The 24,143-nt window shown below is 44.8% G+C and overlaps 1 protein-coding gene across 3 annotated transcripts in view; it reads right to left on the bottom strand.

Annotated features, from left to right (window-relative positions):
- Positions 1 to 24,143, bottom strand: part of LOC123747664 (fibrinogen C domain-containing protein 1-B) — a 233,226-nt gene that overhangs the window by 205,591 nt on the left and 3,492 nt on the right. The window contains exon 2 of one of the 3 annotated variants that reach the window (XM_069310769.1): positions 14,301 to 14,798. In XM_069310769.1, coding sequence (XP_069166870.1) covers positions 14,301 to 14,475 — 175 coding nt within the window. In that variant the 5' untranslated portion in view covers positions 14,476 to 14,798. Of the gene's footprint in view, positions 1 to 14,300; positions 14,870 to 24,143 lie in introns of all 3 variants that reach the window. The other 2 variants (XM_069310770.1, XM_069310767.1) reach the window with 2 other exon arrangements.

The following is a 24,143-nucleotide window of genomic DNA, read 5'->3' as shown; positions in this document are numbered from 1 at the left end:
ACAATTCACAAACCCAAATTAATAAAGTTACTTAAAAACTGAACAAGATCTTAAAAAAAAAAAATTAAGCTTGTCACGGCTTAAGGAACACACTTGCGAGACAGAGTGAAGATAAGATGCCTCTCCAAGACACGAGTCTCATGCCGGGAGAAAGGAATGGTGGTTTTCACACGACTGTCTACACGAAGAGAAGCAACATAGGCATGTGCCCTCATGCTAGAAGTGAGAGGCCTGGCTGCAGCTACAAGTCCCGTGCTGCTGTCGACGTCTGGGTCAACGTACTCTCACGTCAGCCTGTCCTCTTACACGGAACGTCGCATTTCGCTCGTATGCGTTACATAAGAAAATTGTTAGCCGAGCCGGTCGGCCGAGCGGACAGCACACTGGACTTGTGATCCTGTGGTCCCGGGTTCATTCCCGGGCGCCGGAGAGAAACAATGGGCAGAGTTTCTTTCACCCTATGCCCCTGTTACCTAGCAGTAAATTAGGTACCTGGGTGTTAGTCAGCTGTCACGGGCTGCTTCCTGGGGGTGGAGGCCTGGTCGAGGACCGGGCCGCGGGGACACTAAAAGCCCCGAAATCATCTCAAGATAACCTCAAGAAGATACATAAAGCCAAAAATTGTCGAACTAGAAAATGAAATCGGCTGGCGAAAGTGACGTACTGTCCCGTTTTCTGTTTTGGGTCCTCTGGTGGGTTAGGAGAGACCACTTTATATTGACCGTTTTCTTGACATTGGCAAACCTTAGGAGGACGTGCTGGATACGTACGGGACCGGGGGGAACCTGGCTGACGGGAACACGTGGTAGAGAGGGGCTGGCCCCATGTCATTAACGGATACTCTAACGGATATATCCAAGAAATCACTAAAGAGGTGAACCGGCCACCGTTACAGATTCTGTTCCACCCGTTGCACGCTCCTATAGCAAGTTCTTGTCAACGGGTCACAAAACGAAGCGCCTTTGTTGACCAGACCACACACTAGAAAGTGAAGTGACGACGACGTTTCGGTCCGTCCTGGACCATTCTCAAGTCGATTGTGAATGGTCCTTTAGCCACGTTATTGTGACTCATCGCCTCCACGAAGCAAACTTGAAAGAGAGGAATGTCGTCTATGTCTTTACTTTGCCCTTTAGGGACTGCCACCCTCAATGATCTCAATATGTGGGCAAGACAACCCTATCTCTTCCAAGGTGTGTGACAATGCACAAACAACAAGGCTCCCTCAAAGAACACACAGTTTCTACCCACAACCTGACTACCGTCAGATATATTCTAACCAACAAAGAAATAAACGACAGATTTATTGACAACAGTTTATTAGACATAAGCGAAGCACTACATATAGAACACACTCATCCAACTACCACTTGAAATATTATTATTATATTATATTAAGAACATTAATTATTGACTTAGTTATGATAGTTTAAGTTACGTTAAGATAGGATAGGTTAGGTTAGGTTAGGTTCGGTCATATATCTACATTAGTTTTAACTCAAATTAAACAAAATTAACTCATACATATTGAAATGTATAGCTTTATCATTTCATAAGGAAAAAAACAGAAATATATAAATTCTGGAAAACTTGGCTTATTAGGCAAATCGGGCCTTGCATAGTAGGCCTAGTACTGCGTTCTGGCTACTAAGTACATTATATATATATATATATATATATATATATATATATATATATATATATATATATATATATATATATATATATATAGTTCCCAAGTCAAAAGTGTACAAGGTCTATACACATCCATTGCTTCGTGTTTAACCAAGCGGACACAATCTTCAACCAGCAATTAGCCCAAAGTAATTTCAGTTTTTATGCCTAATGGCCGAACTGAGGCTATTTGGGGATTTAGGTCAACTGGTTTATTTGGCTGTTAGTTATCAGGCGTACGTGTGTGTGTGTGTGTGTGTGTGTGTGTGTGTGTGTGTGTGTGTGTGTGTGTGTGTGTGTGTGTGTGTGTGTGTGTGTGTGTGTGTGTGTATCCTTGCTCCTAGCATCTCAATTTTTCATCCAGCTAATCTTAAAAATTTCTCAGATTAAACCAAATATCAAACAGGGAGAACGAGGCAGTTTATTTCGGTATTCACTAGTCCCCCCCAAAAAAACTTGATTGAACTTGAGGTAATGATTGAGAAGTGTCTTTTTAGCTAACCTTGACAACTGACGTCACATTTAATCAATAACTCCGTGTCCGTCTGTGTGTCATGACTGAGTGAGGAGGTGGAGCGCCGAGGTGCTCACCATGGAGACTCCATTTGAGAGGCAGACAGGAGCTCTGAGAGGCAGACAGGAGCTCTGAGAGGCAGGCAGGAGCTCTGAGAGGCAGGCAGGAGCTCTGGGAGGCAGACAGTACTTCTGAGAGGCAGACAGGGAGCTCTGAGAGGCAGACAGGAGCTCTGAGAGGCAGACAGGAGCTCTGAGAGGCAGACAGGGAGTTCTGAGAGGCTGACAGGAGCTCTGAGAGGCAGACAGGAGCTCTGAGAGGCAGACAGGAGCTCTGAGAGGCAGATAGGAGCTCTGAGAGGCAGATAGGAGCTCTGAGAGGCAGACAGGAGCTCTGAGAGGCAGACAGTAGCTCTGAGAGGCAGACAGTAGCTCTGAGAGGCAGATAGGAGCTCTGAGAGGCAGACAGGAGCTCTGAGAGGCAGACAGGAGCTCTGAGAGGCAGACAGGAGCTCTGAGAGGCAGACAGGAGCTCTGAGAGGCAGACAGGAGCTCTGAGAGGCATTCAGGAGCTCTGAGAGGCAGACAGGAGCTCTGAGAGGCAGATAGGAGCTCTGAGAGGCAGGCAGGAGCTCTGAGAGGCAGATAGGAGCTCTGAGAGGCAGACAGGAGCTCTGAGAGGCAGACAGTAGCTCTGAGAGGCAGACAGTAGCTCTGAGAGGCAGACAGGTGATCTGAGAAGCAGACAGGGGGCTCTGATAGGCAGACAGGAGCTCTGAGAAGCAGACAGGGGGCTCTGGACTGAACACAGTTCACCAATCACTGTGAGACAGTCCATACCCGTCACTCTCTACATGAGTCAATATCCCTGTCACTCTATGACTGAAAAGTGCCATAGGGAGTAAGTCCCTCACAGCTGTGAACAGAGAGAGAGAGAGAGAGAGAGAGAGAGAGAGAGAGAGAGAGAGAGAGAGAGAGAGAGAGAGAGAGAGAGAGAGAGAGAGAGACACACAGAGAGAGACAAAGAGAGAGAAAGAGAGAGAAAGAGAGAGAGAGAGAGAGAGAGAGAGAGAGAGAGAGAGAGAGAGACACAGAGAGAGACAAAGAGAGAGAAAGAGAGAGAAAGAGAGAGAGAGAGAGAGAGAGAGAGAGAGAGAGAGAGGGAGAGAGAGAGAGAGAGAGAGAGAGAGAGAGAGAGAGAGAGAGAGAGAGAGAGAGAGAGAGAGAGAGAGAGAGAGAGAGAGAGAGAGAGAGAGAGCTGGTAGTGAACAATTTCAATCAATTTCTCCACCGCTGGTGGAGTGTGTCATGACTGCCCCATTGCCCTAACACACTCGCTATGTAGGCCTAATGGCCTGGCACTCCCCCCCCCCCCCTGAAAACTCCCTCCCAACCAAACCACAACAACATCCACAAAAGAGAAGATGTCCGCACTAAGTGTCTCAGGGCAAAAGGTTATGTGGCCACGACTTGGGATAACGGAAGCAGATAGTGTTATCTTATCTACGTATCGAGACTTAGTTACTTGACATTTTGATCTAAGAAAATAAGCAACTGCACATCAAGACAATTCTCTTCACCACTATTGTTTTGTTTGGCCGTAAATTACCAGCATTCATTACTAAGTATATTACAAATAAAAGATATAGATTAATCATTAATAATTAAGAAAAGATTAATCATTCTAACCCGAATTTTCTCAATATTTCTTATATTTTTCTTTAAAAAACATGAAGAAAAACATAAGAAACATTGAGAAAATTCGGGTTAGAATTATTAATCTTACCTTTTCGGTCATATTCAACAACATGTTTACAAGAACGTGAAGAAACTTTATTAATATATATATTAATAAAGGCAAAATATATAAGTAAACCCAGAACATTAATTATGTATTACTGATCGTATCTCAAACACAAAATGTAGAGAGGAGGAGTATTCATAGTTGGTGTATTCTGACCGGGATGTGTATGCATACAACTTGACGTGTGATGAACAGACCACACACTAGAAATTGAAGAGACGACGACGTTGCGGTCCGTCCTGGACCATTCTCAAGTCGATTGTCGAGAGACACAATCGACTTGAGAATGGTCCAGGACGGACCGAAACGTCGTCGTCTCTTCAATTTCTAGTGTGTGGTCTGGTCATCATACTTCAGCCACGTTATTGTGACTCATCGCCTGCAACTTGACGTGTATTTCGCTCCTATACACTCAAGAGAATACACTAGAATTAAACTACATGTCTACAAGACATATATAGTTTAATTCTAATTCTAAAGTTGAATTCCAATACTCTAAAACAAGAATACTAAATTATAAACTGTTAAGTATTATCGCAGGTTGGTCAATCAGGAGCTGTGGTGGCTATAATTCCCCTAGGCAGTTGTTATAAGCCTTATATAGGCCCATCACAAAGGTGTTGTTAGGCTTCTCCCTCACATCCTCACAAGGGGGTCAGGCAAGGTCAGCAGCAGGCCAGCCGAGAAGGTCAGCTGGAGGCTGTTGGAAACACATTACTCGCGAATATATATATTTTTTCTTGAACGGAAACGCATTAAGTCGGCAAAGTCATGCTTTGTGGGGAAGGTCACGGAGGGAGAGAGAGACAGAGAGAGAGAGGGAGAGAGAGAGAGAGAGAGAGAGAGAGAGAGAGAGAGAGAGAGAGAGAGAGAGAGAGAGAGAGAGAGAGAGAGAGAGAGAGAGAGAGAGAGAGAGAGAGACTAAGAGGGTGTGATAAGGAATAACAAAGGCTAGAGACACCAAGAGATATATATATACTAAAATAAAACGAAGTACCGACGACGTTTCGGTCCGTCGTGGACCATTACACGACGGATCGAAACATCGTTGTCCTATCTTCCTTCCTTTCCTTATGTGTGGGTTGGATGCCACCGAGAGATAAGGCTCACTATAGACGTCAGACAATAGCCTTCTCAAGGCATGACGTGCAGGGCATTAATAAGATCAGCCCCCACATCCGGAGGTCAAGGACAACGGAACTGTCCGTCACACGTCCTGCCCCTCTCCCACACTCCACAACACACACACTGCCCCCTCCCACACTCCACAACACACACACTGCCCCCTTCCACACTCCACAACACACACACTGCCCCCTCCCACACTCCACAACACACACACTGCCCCCTCCCACACTCCACAACACACACACTGCCCCCTTCCACACTCCACAACACACACACTGCCCCCTTCCCACACTCCACAACACACACACTGCCCCTTCCCACACTCCACAACACACACACTGCCCCCTTCCCACACTCCACAACACACACACTGCCCCCTCCCACACTCCACAACACACACACTGCCCCCTTCCCACACTCCACAACACACACACTGCCCCCTTCCCACACTCCACAACACACACACTGCCCCCTCCCACACTCCACAACACACACACTGCCCCCTTCCCACACTCCACAACACACACACTGCCCCCTCCCACACTCCACAACACACACACTGCCCCCTTCCCACACTCCACAACACACACACTGCCCCCTTCCCACACTCCACAACACACACACTGCCCCCTCCCACACTCCACAACACACACACTGCCCCCTCCCACACTCCACAACACACACACACCAGTGTTTCTTTCACCTATGTGTTGACAGTGTTTTATTTCACCTGTGTATTTCCTTCGTGTTCACCTAGTAGTAAATAGGTACCTGGGAGTTAGACAGCTGTGGCAACCTGGGAGTACTGGCCACAGGTATCCCAGGTGCCCCAGAGAGACAACAGAAGCGCATGTAATCAACAGTGGCCAACTTAGGAAGGTTTATGAGGATTTCTTCATGAACACGAGACTTAATAGTGATTGGCAAGCTCCAGGTACCTTATACTTGGCCGGTCTCTAAGGGTCTATAATGACTGGGCATTGAATAATATAGTGTGGGAGATCATACCGCAGTTCCTGCTCACAGGTAACGGTAGACACCTGCCACAGGTAACGGTAGCCACCTGTCACAGGTAATGGTAGCCACCTGCCACAGGTAACGGTAGCCACCTGTCACAGGTAACGGTAGCCACCTGCCACAGGTAACGGTAGCCACCTGCCACAGGTAACGGTAGCCACCTGTGGCAGTTGCCCTAGGAGGAAGAAGACAATTAAATCTAAGGCAGATGCCACCCACGTTTCACAGCCTCGCCCAAGAAGCTTTTGAGACGTACTAACTTAAATGTACGAACAAAAGAACAACTCGGCGGGGATTTCTTCCTATTGGGGGCTGTGGCGGTGCTATGGCGGTGTGTCCACTCACAGGATGGGTGGCGCTGCCCAATAAACTCGCCCCTCGGGGCAAAATTAAACATTACAATGACTTAAAAGTCCTTTTTACGCTATCGACCATATGGTCAAAATTCTAATGCTCATGAAATTGAAAAGCAACGCAATAGTGACGATTTCTCAGACTAATGAGCATCAGTTTCAAGTGGGTTCCTTTTGTACGCTTTTGACTCAACAAAACCACTTCGTTTTTGACGTTCGAAAGAACACTTACTCTTACAAGCTTGAAGTGTAAGTTTCTTACAAGCTTGAAGTGTAAGTTTCTTACAAGCTTGAAGTGCAAGTTTCTTACAAGCTTCTCCCTCACTTGAAGAGAAAGTATAACGCAAGCATTACATACATCCAAGGATACCAGGCTACATTCCCACGGTTAGACAGAAACGTTTGGGCAGCGTTACCATTCCCCTGATGCCTCTGTTCACCTAGTAGTCAACAGGCACTCGGGAATTGGGCTACTGTTGTGGGGTTGTATCCTGGGGGAAATGTCATCTGTATATGGTCTAAAGATACCTGGCCACATATACCTGGCCACATATACCTGACCACATATACCTGGCCACATATACCTGGTCAACACGACAAAATTATTTGAGGTTAATAGACATTTGGCAACTTGAAATAATAATGTGTAGCTTATGTAGACCAGCCACATACAGGGAAAGGTACAGTAGGGACAGATTCATCGGGGAAAGATTCAACACACACGTAACAAATTTATACACTAACACTTAGGACGCACAGGACAAAGACCCTTCAATCTTCGCCAGAGTCTATACAATTCCTTAAGAAACGCCTGAACACTGAAAAAGAGGTTCACGGACCCTAATTATATTCATCTTATAAGAAGCGGGTCATCTGAGTCTCTCAACACTACGCCCTGTCCCCCTGGCGGAGTAGAAAGAGAGTTTTTCCACATTTTCAAAAATCCAGGAAAAAGATAGAAAAAGGCAGATGCAGGCGATCAGTCACAATAACGTGGCTAAAATATGTTGACCAGACAACACACAAGAAGATGAAGGGACGACGACGTTTTGGTCCGTCGTCGTGGACCATTCTCAAGTCGATTGTCAAGTCATAATCGACTTGAGAATGGTCCAGGACGGACCGAAACGTCGTCGTCCTACCGATAGATGGCACCACTGTCCGGTACCCACAATCTGATATATAGCCTATACTGTAAGCTATATAGTTCCGCAATCCCCTGTTATATAAGCTTTCTAGCCGCCTATAACAGCGGCAGTCGGATACACCGCGGCTAGAATCTATTTGCTCCGCTTAATACAAACATCCTAACAAGGGACAATGGAGTGTGCGGGCTTCAGAGATCATGGTAGTGGAGGTCACTGTATCTGTTCTCCTGTATACAGTACAACGCATTTTGACGTATATTTTCCCTAAGTCCCCCCCACATCAAACAAAAAAAATGGAGGTACAAAAAATTGTCGCGGCTCGCGGAAATTGATATTACGTTCCGTTTTCTGAGTCCTCGGGAAGGTTAGGTTCGGGAAATTGAGTACATCAATTTAGTGACGTTGGGGACGCTCGGGAGAACAGTTTGTTATGATGGATTGGCCGGGGTGAGGGGTAGGGGGGGCGGATTGATGGTGCTGTATAGTGCTCTGGGGGGACACGCCCCCCGGGGTGTGGTGTGAGGGATATGGATGAGGAGCTCTGGGAGATTGCTGCCGTGGAGGAGAGGGAGAGAGAGAGAGAGAGAGAGAGAGAGAGAGAGAGAGAGAGAGAGAGAGAGAGAGAGAGAGAGAGAGAGAGAGAGAGAGAGAGTAAGGTAGACGAGACATGTGTATGAATTCATGTCTCGCCTTCCTTACACTAGCTTCTCTCTCTCTCTCTCTCTCTCTCTCTCTCTATCTCTCTCTCTCTCTCTCCACGGCAGCAATCTCTCAGAGCTCCTCATCCGTGTGTATACATGGGTATGAATACACATGTATACACACACTAAAAGCGAGCTACCCCCCTCACTAAACTAGAGAGCAATGCTTCAAGCCATGGCCTGGCAATCCATCAACAATCCCTTCAATAAATAATTGTATGCAGTACCCATGAGCTAAATATATCTGTCTACAGAATAACAGTTAATCTCTTGACTTGTTAGCACTTACTGAATGATCACGTGTGTCGTTATCGAGTCTTAAGGCTTCACAAAGGTCGGAGCCTATAGTGACGTCACCAACGCCATTATTGGAACCATCAACAATATTTCTCACACACAATTGTAAATCCTTATTTCCACTTACCAAAATATAAATTAAAATATCACTCGATATTTTTTTTTCCTTATTTTTAAATACGCTAATAAATACAATTTAGTTTGAGTTACCAATCATTTAAATTGACGTCACCGCGCATGCGCGCTTGAAGGGCTGGGGGGGGGGGGGTAGTACCCATACTGCAAGGGAATATTTTGATTAAGAAATTTAATATTTGCAGCATTCGCCCAAAGGTTCTCTCAAGGTCTCGAACTTGTGCCACCAAGATGGCACTCCAGTACTACTAGTACCCATCCTCCTCAAATGATAGTGACAGGACAAAACATGTTTTTTTGAAAAAACAGCGCCATCTGTTGCACGTAATAGCAACACACGCTATACTAAATATGTTACAATTCCATTTAAATGTTTCCAATTGCATTGATAAATGCAATTGCATGGATAAATGGATAAATTTGCATTGATTTCGATTTATTTTCATTTTTTTTATAGTACTTATATGAACTGTTTGGTCCAAAGTCCCAGCGTGTTGTGACGGTCCGCTAGTTAATCGCTTTTTCTACTACTAATTCCATAATCAATAAAAAATAAAGCTAAGAACCAAATTTAAATATTTCTAGGCTTAGTATAGCACATATATGTACTGTATTAGGCCTAATTCAGCGTGTATTAGTGCCAGGGAGTGTTAGGCGCGGTTAAGACCTAGATTTACAACGCGGTTAAAGCTTCCAGTTTGTCCCAACTCAGTAACCAACCCAACTAATAGGTTAGTTTCAACTAATAGGTCGCGTTTTATACGTTATGTTAATTAACGTTACAAATGCAACCTACCTTGTTAAAGTAACGGCTCACTGATATCTACAATTTTTATATATCGATTTCTATAGGTAAAGTGGGTTGTTAAGGTTGGTAGGTTTCTGGATAGGTTAGGATAGGTTAGATTAGGTTAGATTACGTGATTTTTATATTTTTGACCAAGTGGCAAATCAAGAGCATTTATGCTCTTGATTTGATGCTCAAAGAGCATTTATGCTCTTTGTTTTATGCATTTATGCTCAATGCATTTATGCTCAAGAGCATTTATGCTCTTGAGCATAAATAAGGCTTTTTATGAGCACCGAACGACCGTGAGACCCACAAAGCACCCATTACCCCCCATTTCTCAACTCATAAGATGTCCTCGATCCCGATCCAGCCAATTGATCTGCGTGTCTCAAGCACCACACCACCGGACGGTGAAGATGCGGTCTACTGGTGACTGTATATTCACACTGAAGGTGAACACCTCTGTTCCCTTTGGACTCAACCACTTGGGTTGTTCGGTATGGAGCGACGACCTGGACTCTAGCAGGGTGGTCGTCGTTCGATCCCCAATGGTCCAGGTGGATTATACAACCGTTCCTTCATCCTTGTCCTCATATCCCAGCTCCTTGTCCTCATATCCCAGCTCCTTGTCCTCATATCCCAGCTCCTTGTCCTCACATCCCAGCTCCTTGTCCTCATATCCCAGCTCCTTGTCCTCATACCCCAGCTCCTTGTCCTCATATCCCAGCTCCTTGTCCTCATATCCCAGCTCCTTGTCCTCATACCCCAGCTCCTTGCCCTCATATCCCAGCTCCTTCCCCTCATATCCCAGATCCTTGTCCTCATACCCCAGCTCCTTGTCCTCACACCCCAGCTCCTTGTCCTCATACCCCAGCTCCTTGTCCTCATACCCCAGCTCCTTGTCCTCATACCCCAGCTCCTTGTCCTCATACCCCAGCTCCTTGTCCTCACACCCCAGCTCCTTGTCCTCACACCCCAGCTCCTTGTCCTCATAGCCCTTACAAATGCTGTACAGGCACACTGGCTTAGCGTTTTCTCCTGGTAATTACCTTCCTTCTCGGTGAAGCCTTAATCTTGGGGTCGTCAGACGGGTGGAAGCCCCAGCACCACTCCGCCACGATAACCAGTTATCTAAGACGCTACGATAACCAGTTATCTAAGACGCTACGATAACTAATTCTCTAACCCGCTACCATAACCACTTAATATAACCCGCTACCATAATCAGTTATTTAACACGCTACGATAACCCATTCTCTAACCCGCCACGATAACCCATTCTCTAATCCCCTGGGATAACCACAAACGTCAGACCAATTCTGGAATATGCAGCGCCAATGTAGGGGCCCTTATTTCGATACGCACAAAACAGAGCTGGATAATGTGCAGACGTCTGCCACCAGACTGGTCCTAGAGCCGAGAGGTATGAGTTACGAAGAAAGGCCACAGGAGTTAAGCCTCAAGTCAATAGAAAAAAAAGAGAAAAGGTGGGACATGATCACCACATGCAAAATTCTCTGGGGAATAGACAAGGACAGTTACCAGCAGTACACTATATCCCCCACAGCAGACAGCAGTACACTACAGCCCCCCACAGTAGCAGCAGACAGCAGACAGCAGACAGATAGATGAAGCGTCATCAGGCCAGCAGCCTTAAGCTAAATAGACAAAATACCAAAATCTGGAAAAGTTCTGCGACGTCCCTTGGTGATTACGTCATACGTCTGCGTCATCTCAGGCAGGAAGTGCTGGTGAATCACCAGTTGGACCCTTAGGGAAGGGGAAGGGGTCTCAAGCCCATTAAGGGACAAGGAGAGACGTTTGTTTCTCTTTACCCTTGAGGGAGCTAAGGTTCATCCCTCCCTCTGTCTAGCCCTCTGTCCCTTCTTTCCATCCCCCTTTCCCCTCCCATTTTTCCCCTCTTCATTCCTCCCCCATCCGTCCCTCTTCCCTCACTCCTCATCTTACTGGCATCTCCTTCCCTTCTTGCCTAACAGCTCGTGTTAACACCTTCCCTCTCGCTCCTTAACTCCATACATGATAGCCTCCAGCTCTGATTCACAGTACATGATTTAATTCATTGTTAACATTAATGATATTAATAAGTGGTTCTTATTGGAAAAGTTTTTGACCAATTACTGAATAGAGTTTTATAGTTTATTAAACTGAGAAAATATATTTATTTTTGTTTCTGCCTAACTAGGCCTTCATATTAATGTATTCTATCACAAGGTAATGGTTATTATTACTGCCTCTCCACTCGTATTTATCAGCCAGGGTTAAATACTTAATAAATTACGATCATTTATGTCGCCCAAAGCTTAATTAAGTCTTTCTTACAACGAATAGTGAGCTGATTAGTTTACCAGACTTAGTGAGACGTCAAACAAGGTTCAATCCTTTTAACTAAGCCTTGTTCTATTCTTATATTAATTGGATTTTCACCGCAAACAAAAATTATTGTTTAGAATATCGACATCAAAATTTAAATAATCCTCTATGGGCAACTGGGAGCCGGTCGGCCGAGCGGACAGCACGCTGGACCTGTGATCCTGTGGTCCTGGGTTCGATGCCAGGCGTCGGCGAGAAACAATGGGCAGAGTTTCTTTCACTCTATGCCCCTGTTACCTAGCAGTAAAATAGGTACCTGGGTGTTAGTCAGCTGTCGCGGGCTGCTTCCTGGGGGGTGGAGGCCTGGTCGAGGACCGGGCCGCGGGGACACTAAAAAAGCCCCGAAATCATCTCAAGATATAACTGCAGAAGAGTAATATCGACCTAAACGGGAGAGCTCTGTTTTGAAGCCTCTTTAGCTAAGCAGTGTCTCAACAGGCCAATGACTGATTCTGTTTTTGTTCATTCTGCGACCCACAACAGTTAAATAACTCACAGGTTAGTAACTATCTATCGCCAGGCGAAGAGGACACTCCTCGCCCTTCCTGGGGAATCAAACCCGGTCCAATCTACTCCGAGCTGACGGCTCTACTCCCCAACCTTTATTGCCACATATGTCAAATACTGACTTTTTTTAAGACCTAAATTAAGTAAATATACACCGTCACGTGTTTGATTGATGGATGGCATGTGTCATGTATACACGCCATGTGTGACTGATTGATGGGGATTATACAGCCATACAATACTCTATAAATATGTATATTACTAAACATGTATTATGGGAGTCTGGGTAATGGGGGGGAGGGACACGTCAGAACCAACCACAACAGTGAGAGAGATGAGAGACATGAGAGAGATGAGAGAGATAGGTAGGAATGGGAAATATGTTAAGAGAAACATGAGGGGAAGGGAGAGAATTGTCAGGGGGAAAGCACCAAGCCATTACGATAATGTAGCACTTGGAAGGGGTCAGGATAAGGATTTGGGATTGGACGGAAGGAAGGAATGATGCCCAACCACTTGGACAGTCGGAGATTGAACACCGACCTGCATGAAGCGAGACCGTCGCTCTACCGACCAGCCCATGTGAGAGTCAATGACTATTTACAGGACTACGGGACTGGGGTTTTCCTAGGACCCGGTGTTTTCTCAGGCCCAGGTCTTCCCTGGACCGTGGCTACACCCAGGACTCAGATAAAAGCTACAATAGCCAGAGTTACGTTTTAATGGGAATAATTAAAAAAGTTACTAATATCCTTTGTTGTTCTCGGGAAGAAACTTTGGGCCATATCTTTTATGCAATTATGGTGTGACTGAGGAGCAGGCTGAGGACCCACCACCACCTCCGGGCCACACACACACACACACACACAGAGTAGTAGGAAAATGGAATGCACTTCTGGAACAGGTTGTGGAAGCAAATACTATTCATAATTTTAAAACCAGGTATGATAGGGAAATGGGACAGGAGTTATTGCTGTAAACAACCGATGGCTCGAAAGGCGGGATCCAAGAGTCAATGCTCGATCCTGCAGACACAACTAGGTGAGTACACACGGGAAGTAACCGGAAAGCGACACTCATCTTCCCCAAGTGCCTACAAATGTGTATGTGTGTGTGTGCGTGCGTGCGTGCGTGCGTGCGCGTGTGTGTGTGTGTGTGTGTGTGTGTGTGTGTGTGTGTGTGTGTGTGTGTGTGTGTGTGTGTGTGTGTGTGTGTGTGTAAGACCAACTTTCAGCTCTTGGACTCCGTCTTTCCAACTACAGGACGTCTAATATAATTACTCCCAACTCACCCTTTGTTTCACATCACCTAAATGTACTAGCAGGGTCGAGCGTCAGCTCTTAAGTCCCGAATTTCAACCAGCGATAGCTTAAGGAAATGACTGACTAATTACCTTACCATATTTCCACTTATAACTCTGTATAAGTTAGCATCAACAACTTCCCCATCTCCTACACTCCAGTCAGTGACGACTATTAATGATCCAATAAGTGGGCATCACAATAAACAGGTGGGCATCACCCCTCTTACAGAAAGACATCATGTACCCTACCCATCTGGTGGGCCAGCCAGAGGCTTAGGGCCCGCGGAGAGAAAAGGAATTAGGAATAGGAATAGTAGGAATATCCCTGCAAGAAGACCTACCCTACATGTGGGCATCACTATTCAACTGGTGGGCATCACTGCTCAACTGGTGGGCATCACTGCTCAACTGGTGGGCATCACTGCTCAACTGGTGGGCATCACTGCTCAACTGGAGGGCATCTCCACCCTTCACCACTCCCCATCACCTCCACACACAATATTTGTCCTCAAGACAATACTAAAGACCTCAACACATACCTTTCTTCCTGTTGCGACGACGCTGGACCTCGTTCTCCTCCCTGCGGCCCGTCCTCCTCCGGGTCATATCCTCCTCCTCGGGCCCTGCCACCTCCGCCAGCAGGGGCAGGAAGAAGCAGGAGATCACCAGCAGGAGGAAGAAGCAGGGAAGTCCTCTGCTACCCAGAGCCACCATCTTGAAAATTGGTCTGTATGTCTCTTCCTCTCTCACACAACAAGACGCACAGATTGCTCACGCCGCCATGGGTGGGGTGCAGGGCAGGGCAGACGTCCAATGTTCGATGTTTATAGGGCCTTAAACATCCACTTTAGTATCTGGTAACCCCTTCACATCAAACTCCCAGCTGTCAAAGCCAAGCCAGGTGCCACCGAGGGCCACTTCACTTTTTTTGGGCTGCTCCTGTTCTTCCTCGGAGGATGTTTTCCTTGCACTCAAGTCTGCACTCAAGCCTTGGAGTGGTACAGAGCTAAACCTCGACGCACTGGATTCTTGGAAAACTGCGAAGTACTCTTCATTCAGGTCAATATTCGCGAGGGCGAGTACACGAACCCAAGTGGCAAATTAAAAGCTATATAAATATAATCAAATAGCACTATGTGAGGGAATGGTTTTAATATATGTTATTGAATTGAAACAGAAATCACGAATGAGCCGGATTAGTGATTCTTCGTTTGGCTGAAAGCGCATCAACCTCTCGAGGGTCATTAAACCCCACCGTAACAGCTTGTACTGACCAACCAGCACGTTATATTTCAGTCCAGGACTACAGGCGACTCACAAGTGTACATTCACGGGAAAACCTTGAGAGTACATCTGTGTATACCCAACGAATGAACTTCTAGCAAGATGTAAACAAACAAGCAGTCACTGAAGGAGAGAGTCGGCCTCCCTGTGACAAACAACCCCAACAACAGTCACTAACTATCCTTGTTAAGAACCCGGCCGTGTGACAAAGCCGGCCGTGTGACAAAGCCGGCCGTGTGACAAAGCCCCGTGTGACAAAGCCCCCCCCCCCCCGCGCTATCCTCACCCAGCTACCTGGCACAATCACTACACAAGACAATCACTATAATTGTCAGTAACCTCTGAGGTTGGAAGCCGCACGCACGTACACACGCATGCCCCCCCCCACACACACACACACACTCAAGCCACCTCTCCTTTAGTTTCAAATCAGTCTTGGCTCGGGTCGACGCTTTGCATAATCCAACAGTGAGACAGGCTTCATTGTCCCCCCTCCCCCCCCGTGTCCGGACACTGGCGGTGCTCCCTGGGGGTCACCCCTCCACTCGGATACATAGTTGACCTGTGTCTAATGTCACCAGCCAGCCCGTCCTCATCAACGAAGGCCAAATGCTCATTAATCCAGTCACCCGAATCCCTTTTGTTTATGACTATAAAACGGAATTACAAACCACTCATAACAGATGACGTTCGAACATTTCTCGAACGGAGCTTCGCCGACGACCTCTGTTCGAATCTCAACGCTGTAAATGCTTCACCAACGTATAGCAAATATATAATAATCGCCAACAGAACCTAAACTAACCCGCGTCTAACTACACACGGAACTTTAAAATGTATGTTAATATATAAATAACAATAAACCTATTTTTAGTTCAAAATACGTTAAAATTAACGTATGCGTCGTCGGGTGGAGCGGGTACGGCTTACACACGACTCACAACTGATGACGTTCGAACACTTCCGGAACAAGTGCTTCACTGACGAATTTTGTTCGAACCACAACGCTGTAAATGCTTCACCCACGTACTACAAATACAAATAATCGCCAACAGAACCTAAACACCTAACCTAACCTATGTCTATATATGCACAATATGCTAGTATATTATAATATTAATTTATATTTGAGAAAATTCCAATTTTAAATGAACAGCATGTAAAAATGTATGAATGCGTCTGTGGGGTCGACCGCTGGATGGAATGGACATGAGTTGAGGACGGGTTGGACATTGATCCTCTGAACCCCTTCAAGGAACCTCGACACAGCGGCTCACAGGTCAAGACAGTGACGGGACAACCTACAATACAACAGGCAAGGTCATGCACGTTTTCACCGTCACAAGGTAAACAGTGACCTTCAACCCTCATGTTTTGTGAAAGCTACCTCGAACCAGTGTACCGGAGGGGCGCCAGCCTGGCCGCTCAAGGGTGAGTGTGTGTGTGCTGGGACTGGTCACGATACACACCCTCGGGCGTAGAGAAAATAAGAGGTTAATGCACTCTATAGAGTTAAGGGAGAGTTGGTGGTACAGTGTCCAGGTTTACACATCCAGTCCTATACACGTCCAGGGTTACAGGACATGTATGGGTATGAGTATCCCCATCCACCCACGAACCTATGCCACCAACCTGCTCAAGTCTTCCCCATTCAGCAGGAAACTAGTGTACACATTTGTACTGAACATGTCTGAGTGTCAACGTAAAGGTTCGTAAATAGCCCCTCAGGAAGGCGCTATATGGTGTAAACCGTTCATAAAATGAGGCATTTTTTAACTGGCTAAAAGTCTGTTTTTGCACATATGTTCGACTCGCGAAGGGATTCACTCTCCTTCAGCTGATTCGCAAACAGGAATAATTGAATCACCCAATCCAACCTAGGTATAACTACCTAGAATATATATATATTCTATATATATATATATATATATATATATATATATATATATATATATATATATATATATATATTCCTATAAATGCTGTCTTTAATACATAATGCCATCTTTTAATCGTATTGAAAATTGTTTTGAACATGTAGAATTTGGGATTTAATGCAATGGATGCGTTTCGTTATTATTGTATACGTAATAGTTGTTTAATGGAGAAGATTGCATTCAGCAAACACCTGGGTAAATACTGGCTGGAAAAAGAGGGATTGTAGTTTATGAAACAAATTAATAGACGTGGGACTGATAGATTGTTTCAAGCGTAGGTTAGACATTTACATGAATGAGTATCAGTGAATGTAAACAGTACGAGCTAATTAGGCCTGCTGCAGTTAACTTTATTCTTATGGAGTAGTGTTAAACAAATTTCCGAAGTCGAGAAGAACTATCATTTGGTGGTCAGTTATGGTCATCTCTCTCGTCGAGGTTACGACGATGAGTTTACGACGTCGTAACGGGATATCAAAGACACATCACTTGAGTACTTCGTACGCGAGGGTTTAAGATGGGATTGTTGCCCCTGCTAACTCTGCCCTTCACCTCTCCTGCACTCACACGATTGTTTCATATACACAATCCTCATCGCGATTGGTCATTGCTGCAACTGTCACCTCATGCGGATGTCTGTCACCTCTTGCGGCTGTCTGTTACCTCATGCGGATGATAATTCGTAATTTACACACACCCACGCACACCTACACACACACACACACGCACACCCACACACAAAGTCCAAAGTCCAAAGGTATGCCACTAGACTAGTCCCAGAACTAAGAGGCATGAGTTATGAGGAAAGGCTGCGGAAAATGCACCTTACGACACTGGAAGAGACATGATCACAACCTACAAAATCCTCAGGGGAATCGACCGGGTAAACAAGGATAAACTATTCAACACATGGGACGCGAACAAGGGGGACACAGGTGGAAACTGAGTACCCACATGAGCCACAGGGACGTTAGAAGGAACTTTTTCAGTGTCAGAGTAGTTAACGGATGGAATGCATTAGGCAGTGATGTGGTGGAGGCTGACTCCATACACAGTTTCAAGTGTAGATATGATAGAGCCCAGTAGGCTCAGGAATCTGTACATCAGTTGATTGGCGGTTGAAAGGCGGGACCAAAGAGCCAGAGCTCAACCCCCCGCAAGTACAAGTAAATGAGTACACACACGCACACACATACAAATACACAGGGATGGGGGAGGGGGAGGGGCTCGCAGCTGAGTGGACAGCGTAGGGGGGGGGGGCTGTAGTCCTAATGGCCCGGGTTCGATTCCCGGCTGAGGCGGAAACAAATGGGCAGAGTTTCTTTCACCCCGGTGCCCCTGTTCACCTTGCAGCAAACAGGGTACCTGGGAGTTAGACAGCTACTACGGGCTGCTTCCTGGGGGATGTGTGTGTACTCACCAAGTTGTGCTTGTGGAGGGGGGGGGGTTGAGCTTCGGCTCTTTGGTCCCGCCTCGGGACCTCCAGATCTGACCTATGGTTGACACAGTAATATTTCACCGGAACAGCGCCCAGTCATCTAAGGTAATTTGTCCGCGATATTGGACGGGATATTATGGAGGTATTTTGTGCGCGGTAACCACCTCGTTCGGGGCCAACATTTGACAACACTCTGAGGCCCTTGATCAGCCGAGTCTAATAGTCATCGTTAATTAAATAGTAATTAATCCCTCTAATGCCACACTTCTTAAGACTTTCGTTAAAAGATTTAATTTATGCATATGATTGTGTGTGTGTGTGTGTGTGTGTGTGTGTGTGTGTGTGTGTGTGTGTGTGTGTGTGTGTGTGTGTGTGTGTGTGTGTGTGTGTACTCACTTATTTGTGCTTGCGGGGGTTGAGCTCTAGCTCTTTGGTCCCGCCTCTCAACTGTGTGTGTGTGTGTGTGTCGAACTGTGCTTGCAGGGGTCAAACTTTAGCTCTTGAGATCCGGTGATGGAACTCTTTATTGTTTATTTAAATGATTCTATGCAATCGTTTTTCACATATTTACATTTAGAATTGTGTACTGAGTTAGGATTTAGAACTTCTGAAGTCTATGTGACTCATTTGTATCTCCAGACTTTAGCCATCTCCATTCGTGGTACTTTTTGGAATATTTGTTTTTGAATACTTTTCGGTTAACTAGTCAATTCCACTTCGAATCATGAACGTTGTTATCATGTCTCCACTGTTCCCTCTTTCCGCCAGAGTAATGAGGACAAGTTCCCTCGACATTTACACATAGCTCAAGCCCTTCGGGGCAGGAAGAGATCTACCTTACCTTGCGGTTACCTTGCGGTGATTTCGGGGCTTAGCGTCCCCGCGGCCCAGTCCTCGACCGGGCCTCCTACACAAAAGTATCTACATAAGGGCAACTGTTCAAGTTCCTTAAGACTATTTAAAGTAAGATCCACTTAATCTCTATGTCAATGTTACTCTTCTAATGTGTGTACGTTTGATTTAGAGCTAACTTAACTCCCAAGTCTTTTTCCTTTGCTTATGTAGGAGAGCTGCCTCCTTTTCAATCTACTCAGACCCCAACCCACACACACTAAATAATGTTGTAAATAACGAATTAAAAAAATCAACTTATGGCTGTCAACCAACAAACTTACTAAACATAAAAAAGACCTACTACATCTTATTTGGAAGCAACTCAACAAATGCAATTCAGCTTCAGATAGACAATGTTAACATCAGCATTAAAAATGATAGAAAGTTCCTTGGCCTATACTGAGACTCAACTTCAGCACCCACATACAACACATAACCAAGAAAGTCTCAAAGACGGTTGGTATACTCTCTAAAATCAGATATTATGTTCCTAATTCTGCTCTCCTCTCATTATACTACGCGCTAATTAATCCTTATCTTACATACGGTATCTGTGCATGAGGTTCAACCACTGCAAACTACCTCCAGCCCATCATCACCCAGCAAAAATATACTATCAGAACAACAACAGACTCTGTCTTCAGACAACACACAGCCCCCTCTATTTGAGTCACTTAACATGCTAAACATACACTCACTCCACACATTCTCATGTGCTATCTACATGTACAAAACCTTGTTCCTAAATGCTAATCTTGATCTAAAACGTTTCCTTGATAGATGTAATATAACCCATGAGCACCACACCAGAAATAAATATATCTTTGATATCCCCAAGAGTCAAACTAAATCTGTGCAAACACTCCATGCAAATAAAAGGGCCCAGTCATTGGAACTTCCTGATGAATTAAAAAATTGTCCAACCTATGCCCTGTTCAAAAGTAAAACCAAGAAGTACCTAATTTCATCCTCAAAGATTCCTACCTTGTGCTTCAAACTCACACTGTATCTTGTACTCCCCACTTCCCTAAAATTAGTAGTTAATATATATATATATATATATATATATATATATATATATATATATATATATATCCTTTACCAGTGTAATCACCTCTGTAGTTATTTGTTGATATAAAAACCTTGCTACACTGTACCCTTTTATCTTGCCTGATATGTTTTTTTTTTTTTTTTTTATTAACATATTAGGTACATCTGCATTAGTGCAGCTACCCTAGACTATATGAAGTGGAGTACAGTGTGTCAAAAAAAACTAACTAGGTGATGCTATAAAATCCCCATCACACAGGATGGTTAGTCATACAGAGGCATGTGATTAGCGGTCTGCACTGGCAGACTCCGGATGCATTTTGAGGATATCAACAACACAAGATTGAATAAGGTAGCAGTGGTAATACAAGTCCCCATCTCGCAGGATGGTTAGTCATACAGAGTCATGTGTTTAATAGCCTGCACTGGCAAATTTTGGGTATACTGTGAGGATATCTTCAAGAATACGAGAGTGAATAAAGTAATTGCAAAGCTCCAGGTACCTCATGCCAACTGGTCTGAAAGGTCTAATAATTGGGCATTCAGTGATGTAGTGCGGGAGATCATGCCGTAGTTCCTGCTCACAGAGTTTGCAACTGGAGTGCTCAGGATTGGGAGACCCGTCACCTGCAGCCACCTGCCACAGGTAACGGTAACCCAACCTGATCCTTGCAACCACTGTGTCGCACAGTCTAGTGGACGTTTTGTGCTGTCCATAGATGTAGGTTTCAGATCTGAACAAATCATAGCTTTTTATACTAGTACTTTCAGGTCGTTGGGAGTCAGTAAGTTCTTTCCTATCAGATCTGAATGTTTGGACCAATACAGTTTTGACAGCAGAGATAGGGATACCTAGATCTAATTCAACTTCAAACTTGTTACACGCTAATTTGGCTGCAATGTCTGTCTCATTATGATGGGTTATATTTATGTGTGAAGGTATCCATACAAAGGAAATTCGAGACCCTTTACTCTGTGCATCAATTAGGTCATTTATAATTGGGAGTATGAGGTTCTTGCTGTCGATCTTCCAAGAGAAGTTTTCGATTGCTTGAAGAGCAGACTTTGAATCGCAGAATATTATTCCTCCTCCAATATTTTTTAATGTGCTGGTTGCTAAATGTAATGCTGCTAGTTCTGCTTGTGTGGAGGTCAGCCAGTTGTTTAGCCTGACACTGACAGACTTTGTGCAAATATTATTTCTATAGAACCTACATGCCGCTGCAGTCCGTCCAGTAGAAGACTGGACTGAGCCGTCGGTGTAGACACAGTGCTCGTGAGATCTTAGACTCTCGATGGAGGAGGCAATTGTTTCAAGAGTGACAGCTTTGAGTAGAGCAAGATTCTCATTATCTTTCTTGGTGACAGGTGTGTATGATACTTGAATGGTGGGGTACAGATAAAGAGGAATATCAGAGACTGGTAGATTGCACTTAAAAGGAATGTTAAGTTTAATGAGATTGTAAGCATTGTTTCTCAGCCAATTATCATAAAAGGAGTGAGTTGGTATGTCGGCACCAGTCAAAAGGGTGTTAACAGCACTAAATAATTTGTCTCTGAGCAATGTAGGAGATGTAGGATCTCTCATGACTTTAAGACAGAAGGTAGTGTTAACTTGCATTATTCTCTCTAGTATGGTTGGAAACTTCAGTTCTTCCCTCATGTTGATGATTCTTGTGCATCTTGGGGCACCAAGAATTATCCTCATGGCCTCGTTCTGTATTACTTCAAGTTTGTCCAACACAGAGGAGGGGAAATTAATTAAGTGCAGAGCATTATAATCAACGAGAGATCTAACAAACATCATATAGAATAGTCTAGCATATTTAATATTGATACCAATATTCTTACCAGTAAGTGTTCTCAATGGTTTTAGTCTTTCTTTTAACCTACGGTGTAGATCATTTACAATGTCACTGTTAATACCAACTCCAAGGTATTTGTGCTGCCTACACGTTTCAATGTTCTGGTTGTTGACCTTGAAAGCTATAGGGACATGAGTTTTCTCTTTGGGATGGAGAACTCTGGATTTAGTTATAGAGATAACAAGACCACATTCAATGCTTTTAGCAGCGAATGAATCAAGTAGAGCTTGCAGTCTAGTTTGGGAATTTGCAACAATGCATATATCATCGGCATAACAAATGACGGCTTCGTCAGGTAGTGTGGGAATATCAATTGTTAATTTGTGCATCAGAACATTGAACAGTGTGGGACTTAGCATATGTTAGATTAAGGACCTGCTCGAAACTCTATGGGTGTTAGTGGCTTTGTATGAATGTTAAAATGTCAATCTTATGTAATCTCACCAACGCGTTGTACCTTCTTGCAAATAAATAAATTATTATTATTATTTGCACTGTTTGAGGTGGGGTGGGAGGGGTTAATCTCAGTCCTATTCTAAGTCTCAACATTCTGTATATTTCTCGGTATATGAGATCATACAGACTATTGCTTCTGTAAGATCTCCCTTGCGTATGTTGGGAACACGTCTCAGTGCTGAGTCTTTTGGAGTTCCGCTCGTTACCTTACTACCCAAGGACTTTTTCTCCAGTTCGAAAAGAAGTCGTCTGTGGTAGTCCAAAGCTTGGTGGGAAGCAAGGACGACGCTGTCTGTCCAACCCTTTCTTCCCTCTGTATGACTCCTGTCATCGCGTCGTCAAAGTCTAGCAAGTTTCCCACGCAAAATTCCCTTTCAGTGAATCCCTGGTCATCTTAAAAGATAAATTTGTCTGAGAATGTGTAGATGTGAGTTTCTCCTTTTGGCTCTGTCTGTCTGTCTGTCTGTCTTATCAGTTTGCAGCCTAATTTTATAAACAAAAACAAAACATTAATCGCGATAATTTCAACCCCTGAGCGAAAATGTCTCAGATCGCACACAATATATTCTCGAAGACACCCAGGAGAAACAGATGAGCAGCGGGCGCGGCGCCTATAGAGCATTCCGTCCTCAGATAGTCATCATGCCGCTAGCTTTTGGGACTTGAGGCGCTAATGCTCTAAAGGTTTAGATGCTAATCCAGAGAGAGATCGCCTTACTCTTTTTTTTGACCTCCAGGGCAAGTGAGACGTCATCTGTAAGGAGATGCGTATGATTTTCTCCTTCTCTCTCTCTCTCCGTTGTTGCTTAATGCGAATATCTGAGACTCGGTTGACCTTGGGCTTACAGACCTATCAATCTCTCGAGAGATTATGAAGGTCACCACAACACCTTACCAGTATATAAATTTAGTCCTGAACATTGTCCAGGATTAAAGTCAGACTCTCAGTGATGTATACACACACACCGAGAACCGGGTTTCCATCTGTGTACATATATAACCCCTGTTGGGAGGCCTTGAAGGTAATAATGATAATTTGACTGCTTCTGGCACGAGAGAGAGAGAGAGACGTCTTCAGACCAAGCAGCAAGCGTCTCACACAACTCTGGGAGATTGGTTTGCTCATCACCCTCGAGAGTGGGAATGACGATTTTATTCTGAAAGATGTTAATACTCAAGCTGAATAGCTTTGTTCTCAAGTATTAAAAACTCCAAATTGCGCATAACCGCAAGTGTAAACCAGGAGACTAATCCTCGAGATGCTGTTTCTCTCCACTGGAGATGGGCCACGTACCAACAGATGCTGTTTCTCTCCACTGAAGATGGGCCACGTACCAACAGATGCTGTTTCTCTCCACTGGAGATGGGCCACGTACCAACAGATGCCGTTTCTGTCCACCGGAGATGGGCCACGTACCAACAGATGCCGTTTCTCTCCACCGGAGATGGGCCACGTAC

This window comes from Procambarus clarkii, chromosome 68 (genome assembly GCF_040958095.1).
Source record: "Procambarus clarkii isolate CNS0578487 chromosome 68, FALCON_Pclarkii_2.0, whole genome shotgun sequence".
NCBI lineage: Eukaryota > Metazoa > Arthropoda > Malacostraca > Decapoda > Cambaridae > Procambarus > Procambarus clarkii.
The sequence above is the reverse complement of the archived record's forward strand: the minus strand, read 5'-3'. Positions and strand labels throughout refer to the sequence as shown.